This window comes from Dermatophagoides pteronyssinus, unplaced genomic scaffold, assembly GCF_027571235.1.
Source record: "Dermatophagoides pteronyssinus isolate colony J.1.1.1.1 unplaced genomic scaffold, Derpt_VIB-CSIC_2022.12 sq0001, whole genome shotgun sequence".
In the NCBI taxonomy this organism is placed as follows: Eukaryota; Metazoa; Arthropoda; class Arachnida; order Sarcoptiformes; family Pyroglyphidae; genus Dermatophagoides; species Dermatophagoides pteronyssinus.
In genome coordinates, this window is record NW_027461525.1 from 1,443,548 (window position 1) to 1,458,726 (window position 15,179).

Genomic DNA, 15,179 nt, shown 5'->3' on the forward strand with positions numbered 1-15,179 from the left:
TGTGTTTGATTGTTTCATTTCATATCAAAGATTAGCATTGAATTCAATTCTTGAAGCTTGACAAGAGCTGCCATGCATGGCACGATTGGAATGTGTGTGTGCGTGTGTATAGCTACCCCATGCCGAGCATTTACCCTCATATATGGTTATAATGAAAAAATATTCATTCAATCAGTGGTTGTCCAGAGGTTCATCTGAATTGATAATCTTCTCATACATTTTGTAAGATAAATGGCATCTATAACTTACTAAGATGTGCATCTTCGATCATCATCATAATAGCTATAGCTGATCATAATGAGCCAATCAAAGATCTGTCATACCAACCACAGCGTTAACATTAAATCAGAATCCATCACCTTTGATAATGGACAAATTTTGCCAATTTAGAATGGAAAAAAAATGAAAAAAACTAAATAAAATTTTTCATAAGGATAATTTTATTACACATCATCATTTTGCAGAGAGTGAGAGTATTGATAATAATGCATACAGATAATGAGTAAAATCGGAAAAAATAATCAAGAGAATGAATAATAATTCAATTAATTAAAAAAATAATTAAAGTATCGATGGCCGATTAGAATTTTTTTATTATTATTGTAAACTATTTAACAATGATCCTATGATATTCTGAATTTTGACCATCTGAACATCGTCTTGACTTAAGATGATTGCTTGTTGTCGATTGATGATGATGATAATGATCGTCATTCGGTTCGAATTCATGGTAATGATTTGGTTTGCGTTTTCGTTGCGATCGTCGTAATTCGTTATTATCATTATCATTATGAGGATTATTGTTATATTGTTCATCATAACGTTCTTTTTCAGCACAGGCAGCACAATTCCATGAACGGGGAACACGGACCAAATTCACACATCGAAGATGAAAATATTCGCAGCAGGTTTTACATGATACCTAAAGAGACGAACAAGTGTCAGTTGAATGGGTAAAATTTAAAAATTTAAAACTAAATACCTCAGAAAAAGAATCAAAAATATGTTTTCGACATGATTTACATCGTTCCAGTAGGCTTTCATTTACCGTTTGTTGACTGATTTTGTCATTAGAAATCGGCGACACTTGCTGCTCTGTATCTTGTTGGTGCGTTTCTTCAACTTCAACTTTTGTTGTTTGAGCAGTTCTTCTATTACTTGAGGATTCATGATCAGGTGATGAACGTGGTAAACATTTTGGACAATACCAATCTCCTTCGATTTCATTTATTGATGAGATTGGTGGTGTCAAACAATAGATATGATAACCACGATTACAAAAGTCACACAAAATCATTTCATCATTAGCTTTACGACGACAAATGCCGCATTTATTGGCGGTTTTTAGAGCTGACATTTCCCAATTCAATGAACGTTCAAATATGTACAGGTTGAGAAACAATTGAGAATGATTAGTTATACCATAACTTGATTCGAATTCGGTTAATTCTGAACTATCCGGAACTTTGAGTACATCCAACCATTTTTCAGAAAGCATAGGCACACGAAATTTCAATGCTTGATTATTATCAATATTTTCCTTTTCAGACGGTGATGACATAGTGGATTCCGGATATACAGATAATGGTGGCATCAAACAAAATGGCCTAATTGATCGTGCTAATGTAGCTAATTTATCGGTCAACATTTGTAAAGAATTGATCTTATCTTGACAATACGTTCGATTCAATCCATGATACCATGCATCACGATCAGAAATTGAGAATGAACCTAAGAAGAAAAACAGATTGAAAGAGAGTCTAGTCAAAATAGAAATCGATTACTTACAGAAACAACCATTAAAAACATTATCCTCGAAAATTGCTAATTGGTTTTGAAAATTGACATCGAATACTTCCACCGGTGTTTGATCTGAAAATTCCAGACAAAATTCGCTACGTGTTGATCGTCTTTTATTATTCAAAGCTGTTCGATCATGAATCTGTAAACGTTCGGATTTACGAACAGGATTCACATCATCACTCATTTCGGGTTCGATCATTTCAATTACAGGCGGTGGGATATAATTTGGATTGAATGTGAATGGATCGAATTCGGCAAAGTGATTATCCAGTATGGATTGCTTTTCGATTTCCAATGCATTTTTTAATTCGGATTCCCGAAAACCTCGAGAATTCAATGAATTTAGCAGATTATCAAATTGTTCTTTCGAATAGAATGACCAAAGTTGTGTTGTCGTCCTGGACATTGTATCATGCACTTTACAAGTAGAAGGATTTCCAGTACATCGATCAATATTCTCCTCAACGACTTTATTAGTTTCTGTCTCTTCGGTAGGTACGATTGTTCCCATTTTTTTCTTCCGGCGTTTTGCATTGGCAAGATAATCATTAAATATTGGTTTAACAACCGGTACAGGATCATCAAAGCACGTATTCGAATTATATTCATCATGAACAGGTTGTTCAACAAATAATCCGGGTATTGTTTCAAAAATCCAATATTTTCGATATCGACGATCAGTACCCAAAGGACGTGATCGACAAAACGCTGAGAGGCGACGGATTTTCGTTTTTAATTCTGCAATATCATCTTTCATCTTTTTTTCCCTTTCAGCTTTATCGTTTTTGTACTGTTCTTTTTCCTCTTTGGTTAATTCAGGTTCTGGTTCGGTTTGTTGCTGTTCATTATCATTATTAGGGCATGTTTTCTTTCTTCTCATCCTTTGTCGAATAGGATTCTCTCGTAGCCATCGAGTATATGCAGCATTCAAATGGCGGATTCGTATTTTCAATTTGAACATCTCATCCATTGAAGTTTCAATTTTTTGTCGAATATCTGATACTTGAACAACGACATCGTTAAGTACAATTTTCAATATTTTAATACGATCAGTTTGATTCAATTCGAAAATTGTCTGCGTGGCCAACCGCATCACTAATGCCATATCATCCAGACAGATTTTCGTTGTACGTTTTCCATCAAAGTTTCTGGTTTTCAATATATAAATTCGCAGTATTTCTGTGATTGTAAATGGATCCATCTGTAATCGGGCCAATTGTTCCAATGTAGAAAAATACGTCGTAACAAAATGATTGGCGAAACAATTTACTTGTGATGCTGTCGATTCCTCATCATTATCAGCATTAAATAGATCGAAATCTTCATTGTTGATATCCTGAATTTTTAGATCATCATTTCCATCATGTGAATCTTTCATATTGGATTGAAAAATTGTTCGCAAGATAGCCATAATTAAATCAGCAAAACCAGCTCGGGAATTGACATTGTTATCTTGTAAAATCTTAATGAAATAATCCAATGTTAAATGCGATGGAAATGTGTTTTCCTCAAATGCAAGAAATTCATGAAAAACGTTAAGAAAATCGATTATGACCAAGGCATCGCCAATCATTTCGGATGGGATATCACACTCGATTGGCGTAACCTCTGGCAAAGGTAAAAGATCGTCGCAAAGTAGATCATCACGTTTTTCAGTCCAATTTTTCAGATCTTCTTCATATTGTTTACGACATTCTCGTTCTCGATTTTTCAGATCTTTATCATTATCTTTTTGTTTTGAAGATTTAGATTCTTGCGTTTCATTCGAATCAGTAGCATCTGAAGTTGTTTTTTTACTAACTTTACCGGATTTGTTTTTCGAATTCTGTCGCTTTGATTTAGCATCCTTTTTCAAATTTTTACGATATTTTCGTTTACCATCATTCGATTCTTTTGTAGTGTTATTAGAATTACCTTGTTTTGTTTCTCTTCGTTTTAATTTCTGTTTTTGTGATGATAAAAGATTGCTTTTCTTTTTCAATATTTGTATTAGTTTTTTTTCGCGATTTTCATCATTTTCTTTTAATGAATCAAGATTATGGGAATTGTTTTCTTCCGAATAACGTTGCCGGCTTAAAGCTTTTACAATTAAAGTATCATCGGAAAAATTTGGTGTTGGTCCTTTGAATATATTTTCCCAGTTTAGTTGGTCAACGCCAAATTTTTGCAAACTTTCAGTTTTGATACTTAGGGCTTGATAGCGGCCATTTTTAGGTGCTAAATGCTGTTTAAGAAATAGACGTATTTTCTCTCGTGTTAATAAAAATTTGGATCGAGAAATACGAGCAGCTGGAATGATAATACATCCGTTTCCATCATGTTTATCAGGCTGGTCAATATATTCTACCTGATAATTATAGGCTAATGGATCGATTCCATAAGCTATACTTGATGATTTTTCATAATTTTCTGGTGGTATCACATCACGAATAATACCATTAAATCTTTTACTATTTTGAGAGAAAAGTCGATTAGATTATAGATAAAATTTCAATTAGAATACTGACTTTTTGTTTTTAGGTGAAATTTGTACATGTTCACCGATAAAATACCGAAAATTCGTATACTCAATTAGAATTGATAAAGTAACATTGGTGCTAAAATTATTCATATAGGTCATCAAATGTAACATCGCTTTTTGCAACACTGTTGGTATCGAAGATACAAGAGCTTGTGATTCTTGTTCGGATTTTAATGCTTCCGAATATGTTAATCCAGTACGACCTGTTACTGAACAAGTCCATAATAATGATGAATACAGGAATTGTCGTTCAAAATATTCACTATGTTCAAAAGTGAAAACAAAATTACTATGGCAAATTATAAACCATAAAATGTGAACTTACTCATATGACAAAAATGCTTCGCCAGTTATCTGGCAATAAAATACTTGTTCATCCGGCGATAGATTATCCGGTAATGATTTAAGGCAGAATTCTTCTTTTCCTAATAGAGGCATCTTTTTTCAATCGAACTAATAATTTAATTCTGATATTTGACAATTATTATTTATACACAATAAACAATTCGATTCAAAGAATGGTTACTGAATTGAATTGAAAAGCTGTATGACTTTTTTCCGGTCATATATAAAAAACTTATTAATTTGGATCAATGATTACAAAATCTAATTTGTTTGGTTTTCTTGTTTATGTTGGAGAATATGATGTCGTTGTTGTTGTTGATGAGCAAGAAAGATTTTGAGTCGATTAATCGAGTCGAAAAAAATAGAAAAATACTTGGAGAGCTGATGATGATGATGATGAGGATGATGAAAGCGAATTTAAACACTCAGATACACATACACAAACAAACATAAAAATGAATTTAACGCACCAATAGAAAAAACCAGCATGCTCGTAACAGCATACTTACATTACACAAAACAGACACAAAAAAAATGAAATCGCAATGTTCAAATTTGAAATAACAAACGGTTTTTTTCTATTATTTAATGACTAAATGATTCGATTGTTATTAATCATTTCAATTAATATCGATAATTATTATCAGGTTTATAGAAAAGTTAAAATCATTAGCAAACACAAAACGAATATTGTTATAAAGTGAATGATAACCGAAAGATTATTCGAAATGAATTCGATGAATCAAGAATTTTGGATAAATCATTCGATTCTTTTAACCATACTTATTTGACAATCACAACAACAATGATGATGATGATGATGGCGAAGAGTGTGGATCATCTCGTTATTATTTTATTCGGGTTGAATGTGAAACTTGCATGTGCTTTTGACTCAATAAAAAAATTCAGTTTTCACAATTTCTTGTTCGTTCAAGTCCGTCACATCACAAAAGAGCCTCCAAAAAATGATTTTTCAATTATATGCGCAAACGCATTGTATATTCAATATACAAATACAAAATACAACAACATGCACGCCTTTACCTTGCTTGCGTTCAACCAATCGAATTTAAGCCCGCGCGCGCGCAATTTTTTAGAATTTCGTTTTTTCTTGTCATTTTTATGCCACTACTTTAATCGATTATTTACATCGAATAAACTATCGATATTTTTGGAAAACATTGTTTATGAAAAGTCCTCCAAAACAAACGCATGCTCAATGTTGTTGAATGAAAAATCGAGATTGGAACACAACAATTGTGTCTGAAAGTTCAGAATCTGATTGAAAAATTATTAGTTAAAAATTGATATAATTTTACAGCAGATATCTAACATTGGATAGTGATTCAATAAATATCACATTAAAAATAGTGAAAAAAGGATGTCGTTCCCTCCATCTTTACCACCAAACAATCCATTATTTCCACCGGGCTTTCCTCCACCAAATGTTCCACACTTGCCACGATTTCCTATTCCTATGGGTGAGTTATTTTATTCGTTTTTATTTTGATAAAGCAAAAAAACAGAATACTAAAAATTCAATTTAAAACAAAATATAGCTGGTCTAGCTCGTCCATTGGTACCATTACCAATGGGTGTAACTGTTCCGGCCGGTGTAACATCGATATCGGCACCACCCGTAAGAAAACAAAATACTGCTGTTATAGCTGCCCCTCCTGTTATCGCTGTCAATCCACAACCGACAATGCTTTATGCTCAAACTAATCCAGTAAGTTGATTTAATTCTTGTTTCAAATAGAAATTTGCTAATTTCACTATAAATTTAGTTATTGCCCAAAGTACAAACAGCGCCTGCTGCTGTTTTATCTCTTCCTGATTCGAATAAAAAATTGGCCATCACTACTGTTTTCGTAGGAAATATCACAGATCGAGCTTCGGATATGTTAATTCGACAACTTCTTTCGGTAATTATATATTGGATAGATTTCAATGTCTAATTTGAATTCATTCAAATAGAAATGTGGTTCTGTACATAACTGGAAACGGATTCAAGGACCCGATGGCAAACTACAAGCTTTTGGTTTTTGTGACTATGCTGATCCGGAATCGGCTATGCGTGCCATCAGACTGTTACATGAATTTACTATTTCTGATAAAAAATTAATTGTGAAAGCTGATGCAAAAACGCAAGAAAAATTAGATGAATATAATAAAAATATAAAATCCGGTGATGGTGACAAAAATGATCTAGATGAAGAGGATAAAATAATCAAAGGACAGCTATTATATGTGTTACGAGAACATGAAATCGAACTATCCAAAGAACCGGATAACAAAGAGAAAAAAAATCGACACAATAAAGATAAGGATCCTAAACTCGAAGTAAGTACAACCTATGTTTATTGTTTTTATGGACTAAGATTGTTTATTTCAAATTTTAGAATCTATCTGATATGGACATAGAAGATGATAAGCGTAATCTAATACATAGAGAAATTGATAAATTCCGTGATACGTATAAAAAATATGATGAAGAAAAGGAAGAGGAAAAACGAAAAAAAGAGGAAGAACGTACCAGACGTAGTGATCGTCGTGGTGATAGTAAAAAAAGATCTCGATCCAGAGATCGTGACGGCGATAGCCGTAGCAGACGGAAAGGTGGATCATCTAAAGATGACCGTGATCGAAGAAATCGTGACCGTCGATCATCATCATATGAATTGGAAACTCTTGAACGAGATCGTTCGGAATCACCAGTGGATGAAGAGGAATCATTAATCAGACGTCGAAGGCAAGAACAAAATCGTGAAAAAGAGATTTCATATCAGCGACGATTACGCGACTGGGAGAGCAGAGAGAAAAGAAAAGCTCGAGAATATGAGCGTGAACGTCAAAAAGAATTGCGTCGTAAAAAAGAAGAAGAAATTGAGAAGCAAAAACTGAAACAATTTCTACAAGATTATGATGATTCTAAGTAAGTGAATCAACATAAAATATTAGTTTTTCATTTTATTTGATTTTTTTCACACACAGACATGATGAAAAGTATTATAGCGGTAAAGCTCTACTTCAACGTCAAATGGAACGACGAAAAGAAATAGAACAAGATGAATATGAACGATCACAAGAACGAAAAGAATTGGAAGAATTGAGAAAAAAATTAAATCAAGAAGGACATCCCGATCCGGAATCTGAAGTACGGAAACGATTTCATTTGGGTGATAGTTCGAATGAATTGGATCGATTAAATTCATTGATGGATGAAGTTCGATCAAAAAATTTATTCACTGGTGATGATGATAGTCAAGGTTCGGCGTCGAACGCTGTTGGTGGACAATCAGTCAAAACTTTTGGTTTTGCCGGCATGAAAATATCTACTGGACAGAATCTTGACGTTGCTACCAATGGTGGTACTACTCACTCAGATGCTGCCATTGTAAACTCGGATCGGATGACTTTGATATCGGCTCAACAAAATAATAAACATCAACAAGGATCATCATCGTCCTCTCATATATCAAAATCGATGATTGATGCAGCCAAACGAAAAAAGATAACCGTATCCGATGTGTTCAATTCAAACGACGATGATGACATCAATTCATTAGCGAGGAAACGTCGGCCACCACCTAATACATTGTTTGAAGATAGCAATACAGACAGCAATCTTAGCACAACAAGCAATACAAGACAACAAATGTCTGCTACAGTAAATTCATCATCACAAATGACTCAAGAGGAAAAGAAAATTCAAATCAAAAATCTTATCGATAAAATTCCTACATCAAAAAGTGAATTATTTAGCTACGTACTTGATTGGGATCTTCTGGATAATGTAAGTATTTTCGATTTAGAAAGTGAATTTATAATTTTTATCCATTTCATCCAACAGAATTTAATGGAACGGAGAATTCGACCATGGATAAGTAAGAAAATTAGAGATTATATTGGCGAAGAGGAAACTACATTTTTGGATTTTATCTGTCAAAAATTATTGGCTAAAGCTGAAGCTCAAAGTCTATTGGATGATGTTGCCATGGTTTTAGATGATGAGGCACAGGTATTCGTTGTGAAATTATGGCGATTATTAATCTACGAGATTGAAGCCAAAAAACTCGGTTTGAATAAATATTGATAACGATGAATTTGATTAACTGTCCGACGTTATAAGATCTCTATGAATCTTATCGATTAACATGTATACAAGCATTTTTTTATAAAGTTTTTTAAAAGACATTTTCAATAATGAATATTTGAGAAATAATTTATTGTCTTTTGTTTGTTTGTTTGTTTGTGAATTTCATTTTATTTGGAATTGGATTGATGTTCAAATGAATGAGAGATACAACGAATCGTACTTACAATTTAGCTTGTGTTCGTGTTTGGTAATATGTAATGTGCAAAAAAATGTTACTACTGGCATGGGAATCATTTTTTAAAAAAAGATCAAGGAGTAAATGATGAGGATGATGATCGGTGAGTCCTATAATCATGATATATTTACAATAAAAACCCAAAAAAAATCAAAGTTTTTTTTTCAGTTAAAATTTTTGTTTAAAAAAAAATTTTCATATGACATATATTTCGATAATGAATGAGTAAAATAATGAGCAAAATATAAATCAAAAAAAAAATGATGATATAATTGTTCGCTGGTTATCGTATCAATTATTGATTTGATTTGTCATTCTTATTTGTAGATGATTCTATTTATCATTTTGGCAATATTGGACATTTTGTTTTATGATCAATTTTGATGAGTATTTATTGAATATATATTTTTTCTTTGTACAGCATTGAATTATGATTAGTTGAATGTTTTGAATCAATAATGTAGCTGTTTTTTTCAGTTCGAATGTTATCCAGTATAGAGGTAGATGAGACCATTAAATAGGGATTTTTAAAAAAAATGAAAATTTTCAGTCATAATTTAGGTTTTTTGGCAATTCACAGAAAAAATTAAATGGTTAGCAAAGATTTAAAAAAAAACAGATACAGGTAAAAATATTTATAAGTGGTCCCAAGTTTGTTTACTGAGCAATCATCATCAGTGTTTCAATCATCATCATTTACTTTCATCTGGATTAATTGTGGATTTGGGTATGTGTGAGCGTTTCGATAAATAAATTGTTTGGGCTATATAAAAAAATTTACGAATTTATGGAAAAAGATCGGGCATATGTTGGACATAATTTTTGGTTTTTGTTCATTCATGATGGATGACCAAACGATGAATACTGTTGATACGGTTGTTTGATAAATTGAAAATCACCATTGCAGAATCATGAAGAATAAAATGAAAAGAAAGATAGAGAAAGGGAAAATACATTAGAAATTTACTTCCAATCGACAAATAGATGCCTTTTAATGAATGTTAATTCATGTGCGTGTATATGATTTTTGTAAAATTTAAAATTTAGTTGCCTGTGTCGGTGCCCTCATCATTATGTCAGCAGTTGGATTCGCCTGTCGGCAGTTTTTTTTATTCCCCATAATTATGAAAGGGGAAAAAGTAGTGGTTATTAGGAAAAGGAAACAAATAAACAATAAAATGGAGACAGACAATGAGAAAAAGGCCAGAACAGGAAAGGGAAAGAAAGAGACAAAGAATATTGAGAATTATGACAATACCAAATAGTGCAAGACAATAGGAAATGTGAAAAAAAAGATCCAACAATAACAACATAAAGGGCAACTAAATCGGAACTATTCGAGGATTTGATTAAAAGACAAAATATCATCACTTACCATATAGTGGCCAATTGCACTTTGATTATGTCCAACCATAGGGGCTTGATGTTGTTGGGTTGTAGTAGATGTGGTTGGCAAATGACTATGATGATGATGTGCATGTGGTAATGTTCCGGTATGATGTGTTCCATAAAGTTGATGTTGATGATGATAATGTAATTGCTGTTGTTGTTGTTGGTGTTGATGCTGTTGTTGTTGATGTTGTAATTGTTGCTGCTGCTGTTGTTGTAGTTGTAGTTGTTGTTGTTGTTGAAGCTGTTGTTGATTTAATTGATCATAGGCAGGCGGCGGACTTAGAAATGCTAATTGTTCTTCAGAACGCGGTAAAATACGGCCAATCGTTCCATGATGCGTAAGGGTCGATTGACTATGTTGTTGCTGATGAACAGGATTCAATGTAGTTGTGGTATTCATAACGCCACCACCCAAAGTGGTAAAATGAGGTGTCTGAGGTGGAGTGTGGCTGAATCTTTGTTAAATGAAAAAGAATGAAAAATAGTTTATTTAAGAATATCACATACACTAACCTTCCGCGTCCAGTGGTTCCATAGGCACTGCTGTATGAATCGCGGAAACGTTTACCACTGAGTGATGCATTTGTCAATGATGAACTAGTCGAATTATTGGACAAAATAGTATGATGAGGATGTTGGCTGGTAAGAAGATTTCGAGGTGTTGGCGGAAGAAACGGATCAGTTTCATCTGCATTATCTAATTGACCCATAAGAGTTGATGATCCAGCTTGACCAGTACTAATTAAACTTGTCGTACTATTTGATTGTACGGAACGAATATGAATCCATGTATGTGATGCACAAAGAACCAACAATGTAAATAAAAGTCCAATGGCTGATGATGTTATTAATAGCAAAAACAATCCTTCTATCAAATCTTTACATGTAGCTGACATTGAATGAACAAAATCATCATGTATTCGTCGACAATCGAGTAATGCTTGAACGGATTTGAGAAGTCTTTCGGTGGAATTTAAATGCTGTACAATAGAATTGATTTGTGGTCGTACAACACTTTGATCAGGACTACAATAGCTAATACATAGCATTTCTAATGCTCGAATCAATTCAGACATATGATCTAATGCAATTAATGAAGCTCGAGTTTGTACTCGAAACGGATGATTTGAACCGATTGGTTGCTGTTGTTGATGAGTAGGTAAACGGCAACGGATATAATAATCAAGAATAGCCATTTCAGCTTCATTACTGAAACGATCGTCCAAGAATGCATCTGGTTCGGCACAAAAATCTGAGCCAGCGACTAATAAACCAAGATAGAGCGATGATAGAACCCAACCAAGTACTAAAGCCAAAAGACCAAATACTGAGAACAGGATCAACGTACATCGGGAATGTCGGACTAATCCGCAAAGGAGAATCAGACAGAAAATAATCAGATAGAAAGCAAATGCAAATGTTGATGGCCATCGAATCTTTTCGATCAATTGTACGTTATCTGGTACGGGTCTAATGTTTAATTTTTCGATTCGTGAATAAATATCATCTACTCTGCGCATACCTGTCAAAAAATTGGATTTTAGTTGGAACATTTATTTTGTTTTTTTTTATAGATATCAATACTTACATCGACTGACATTACGTTTGAGGAAGAAGACTTGATTTTCTAAATTTGCTTTAACTGCTACGTCTTTGACTAGCATTTTTTCTACAGCACCTTTTAATGATTCAATATTGACATCAATTTCATCGTGAAGATAATATGCGGCGGTACGTGTATCGTTCTGAACTGTTTCGATGATATTGGCTATATCGGCTGTTGAATTGCCCAATCTAACCATACCACGATGAACGATTATGGAGCCTAAAAGGCTTACGGTAATAGCAAAACCGGCAATAACGGCTAACAATGCTAAACATATTTTACATCCAGTCAATCGTTTTGGTTTCGGTGTTTTGCTCACTAATGTTGCTTGTTGATGGAATTGTTTTTGTTGATCTTTTGAACTTGGTCCATCACAACAACGGCAAAGAAAGAATACCAGAAAAAATATTAAGGTAAGTATGAGCCAGAATCCAGGTATGGCCACCAATATTCCCAATGATTCTAGATATTCATTATCATTTGGATCGAATGTTATGTTGGCTGGCAGTGGCCTTAATTTAATGTCAACATGTGGTATCGAATGAAACCATTCGGCAACAATGGACATATTGTATAGGCTTTCATGTGTAGTCACTGTTAATGATGGATCATTCATTGACAATTGATTGGTAATCATTGTGGTAAGATCGTCGAGGAAATCCTCGATTTTAGTCACAGTAACGAAATACATTTCGCTCAATGATTGTGACTGTACTTGATGTTGTTGTTCTTGTTGTTGAAATGACATTTTTGATTCTTTTGAGAACCAACAAAAAAAAAATTAAATGACAAAGAGATCACTTATTAAAGACTATTAGAATATGACGAAACCACAATATGTTGTAGAATTGCAATCGTGATGATGATCATTAGTGATGGTTATAATGGGATGACTCATATCGAGCAACATTAACTCTGATATAATCGTAAGCCAGACGAGTTTCGGAAATCTTTTTTTTTTTTTTTTTTTGTTTGTTTGTTCTATCAATAGATTCAAAGAATTAAATGCATCGCAAAAGAATTTTAAATTGAGCCAGATGTCCGAAAAAAACCTACATATATTGAACTTTTATTTGTAAAGATCATGTTGTTTGATTCAAAACAAAATCAATTTAAAATTAATGGCGAATATTTATGAATATAGCAAACACAACAACAAACAAATTCGATTCATAAGTGATGAATGGTTTGAAGAAAAAAAAACGATACAATTAAGATGGATTTGTATGTTTATGTGTTGAAAATAAATCCAGCGAGTTCAAATCATATACTAATCATTCGACCCATACTATAGGGAGTCAAAAATAATGGTTCATTTCTATATCATGTTATCCATGTTTCGTAATGCTTCTCTTTATTGTATTTTATTAATGCAAAAAAAAGGAACAGGAGAGAATTTAGTTCACCATATTAACATAGCTGAACAATGTGATAGAATAGTTGAGAATTCATGGATGCGCACCATCAATACTTTTGCTATGGGCCATATAGAAATACGGGCGTACAATTTTAGAATCCAAAAGGCGCGATCGTTGAACACAGTTTGAACTAACAAACAACAACAACAACAAGGAAAAAAAATTCACTTTAAAAAGCAGGGTAAAACTGAAGAATGGATGCACGGAAAATCCTCATCATTAATATAAAAAAAAAAAAAAAAAAAAAGAGACAGAGGGACTCAATTTAGGGTGAAAATTTTATCGGCAAATTGGATTGAGAATAAAGTTACTTATACAAAAAAAAAGAGTATCAGGAATGGTGCCCGCTTTATTCAATATATACACACACACAAACACAATCCACTCTATAGAGTGGTACAATATATAAGCATCCTTATATCATTATTAAAATCTTAACATCACTTTATAGTTTTCATCATCGTTTTGCTTCCCAGAAACAAACACACACACACAGATCATAGACACGATTTTGGTGATGAGTGTAAAACAAGAAGAAGAAAAAAACAGGAATCTATCAACGATAACAAAAAAAAAAATGAAATAGCGGTATCCTTATGGTTGTTGGTCGAATAATAAATTTTGTTTTTTTTTCGAATGTTAACAGACTGCTTGCCTGCCTTTTTTGTTTCCAGATTGGAACCAAATAGATTTTGTATAGCTCGAACTATTATCATCAAATAAGCTATTGGACAAAACAAAAGGCCATTGGTATCGAGCAGACAGGGCGGCGGTGTTTGTAAAATAATGGTTGTATGTATTGGTGGTGGCCTATTGCTTTGAATATATGGCCTTTTCATGTTATTTTTTTTTCTTGTTTGTTTGTTTGTTTGAATTGTATATACAAAGAATGTAAGAGAAGTGGATCTGCTATCCAATCTGTATATATTTGTGCATCTGTTAGGCACAACAAAAAAAGAAAAGAATTTTGTTCATCTCATAAGGCCAAATATTATTTTTAGGGCCTTGCAACATGGATAACATAAATTGGAAAGGAAAAAAAGTGCATTGCCATTATTGTTTAAATGTTATTGGTTTCCATTTGATTTTTTCTTTTTCTTTTTTTTGCATTTGAAAACCACAACATCAAAAATATTAATCTTATATACGGACACTTGCTACATTCGATTATTATGATAATCATAATAATAATTTCGATTGCATTCATTCAATTTTTTTTTGTAGATACTGGTATTTGTTGAGACAAAAAAAACAAACAAACAAACAAATAGATCCTCCGCCTTTAGAAAATATGATCAAATCAAAAAAATAAGTTTCCTATCAACAAATAAAGCAAGCGTGACTCATAACATTTTAATTTGATCCATCTGGCCACTCATGATGATGATTATAATATAAATTGACCATATGATCATCAATGATATTGATTGAAATAGCCAAAAAACCGAATAACTAACCAAAATTTTATTGGTTAATTTTTTTTCGAATTATATTTTTAGGAAAAAAATGACATTTTCATTTGGCCATAGATAAATTTTAATGAGCTAAACATAACCACCAACATTTATAGAAACTGTACACAAGTGTTTTTCTTTCTGTGTGTGTATTCTAAAAACAAATATCAAAGATCTATAGAAATTTTTTTTCTTTTGACGACCATAATCTTATCATTAACAAATTTATTTTATGAACGACAACAAATTGTGATGACAGCTCTCTATATAGATTTGATTGTGAATGTAAATAATATGATCAAATAG

General features: G+C 32.7%; 3 protein-coding genes across 6 annotated transcripts; 1 reads left to right on the plus strand and 2 right to left on the minus strand.

Moving 5' to 3' along the window:
- Positions 1-419: 419 nt before the first annotated feature.
- Positions 420-5,624, minus strand: Acf (ATP-dependent chromatin assembly factor large subunit). The gene is made up of 5 exons (XM_027343626.2): positions 4,650-5,624; positions 4,311-4,586; positions 1,789-4,253; positions 983-1,731; positions 420-922 (listed from the first exon to the last, which is right to left on the minus strand). Exons 1-5 carry the CDS (start codon positions 4,760-4,762, stop codon positions 608-610), a joined length of 3,918 nt encoding a protein of 1,305 aa, XP_027199427.2. The 5' UTR covers positions 4,763-5,624; the 3' UTR covers positions 420-607.
- A 266-nt stretch (positions 5,625-5,890) lies between these two features.
- Positions 5,891-8,894, plus strand: LOC113793579 (RNA-binding protein 25-like). The gene is made up of 7 exons (XM_027343628.2): positions 5,891-6,150; positions 6,229-6,398; positions 6,457-6,594; positions 6,647-7,012; positions 7,072-7,604; positions 7,664-8,465; positions 8,523-8,894. Exons 1-7 carry the CDS (start codon positions 6,051-6,053, stop codon positions 8,763-8,765), a joined length of 2,352 nt encoding a protein of 783 aa, XP_027199429.2. The 5' UTR covers positions 5,891-6,050; the 3' UTR covers positions 8,766-8,894.
- LOC113793581 (protein tweety homolog 1-like) lies at positions 8,877-14,209 on the minus strand. Of its 4 annotated transcripts, none has more exons than XM_027343631.2 (4): positions 11,984-14,201; positions 10,903-11,917; positions 10,379-10,850; positions 8,877-9,867 (listed from the first exon to the last, which is right to left on the minus strand). In XM_027343631.2, exons 1-4 carry the CDS (start codon positions 12,747-12,749, stop codon positions 9,841-9,843), a joined length of 2,280 nt encoding a protein of 759 aa, XP_027199432.1. In that variant the 5' UTR covers positions 12,750-14,201; the 3' UTR covers positions 8,877-9,840. The 4 variants fall into 4 exon arrangements, with proteins under 4 accessions (XP_027199432.1, XP_075679786.1, XP_027199430.1 ...); XM_075823671.1 differs by having other exon boundaries at positions 10,909-11,917; positions 11,984-14,172; XM_027343629.2 differs by lacking the exon at positions 8,877-9,867 and adding an exon at positions 9,880-10,096 and having other exon boundaries at positions 11,984-14,209.
- Between the last annotated feature and the right edge of the window lie 970 nt (positions 14,210-15,179).

Bases quoted from the DNA above. Each gene is read 5' to 3' on its own strand.
- Acf (XM_027343626.2), bottom strand. From the start codon at position 4,762: ATGCCTCTATTAGGAAAAGAAGAATTCTGCCTTAAATCATTACCGGAT. The intron at 4,587-4,649 runs GTAAGTTCACAT...TTTTGAACATAG, and splicing joins GAAGCATTTTTGTCATATGA to TGAATATTTTGAACGACAAT. The intron at 4,254-4,310 runs GTCAGTATTCTA...CTCTCAAAATAG, and splicing joins ATTTCACCTAAAAACAAAAA to TAAAAGATTTAATGGTATTA.
- LOC113793579 (XM_027343628.2), top strand. From the start codon at position 6,051: ATGTCGTTCCCTCCATCTTTACCACCAAACAATCCATTATTTCCACCG. The intron at 6,151-6,228 runs GTGAGTTATTTT...AACAAAATATAG, and splicing joins ACGATTTCCTATTCCTATGG to CTGGTCTAGCTCGTCCATTG. The intron at 6,399-6,456 runs GTAAGTTGATTT...CTATAAATTTAG, and splicing joins TTTATGCTCAAACTAATCCA to TTATTGCCCAAAGTACAAAC.
- LOC113793581 (XM_027343629.2), bottom strand. From the start codon at position 12,749: ATGTCATTTCAACAACAAGAACAACAACATCAAGTACAGTCACAATCA. The intron at 11,918-11,983 runs GTAAGTATTGAT...ATTTTTTGACAG, and splicing joins CAAACGTAATGTCAGTCGAT to GTATGCGCAGAGTAGATGAT. The intron at 10,851-10,902 runs GTATGTGATATT...CATTTAACAAAG, and splicing joins ACTGGACGCGGAAGGTTAGT to ATTCAGCCACACTCCACCTC.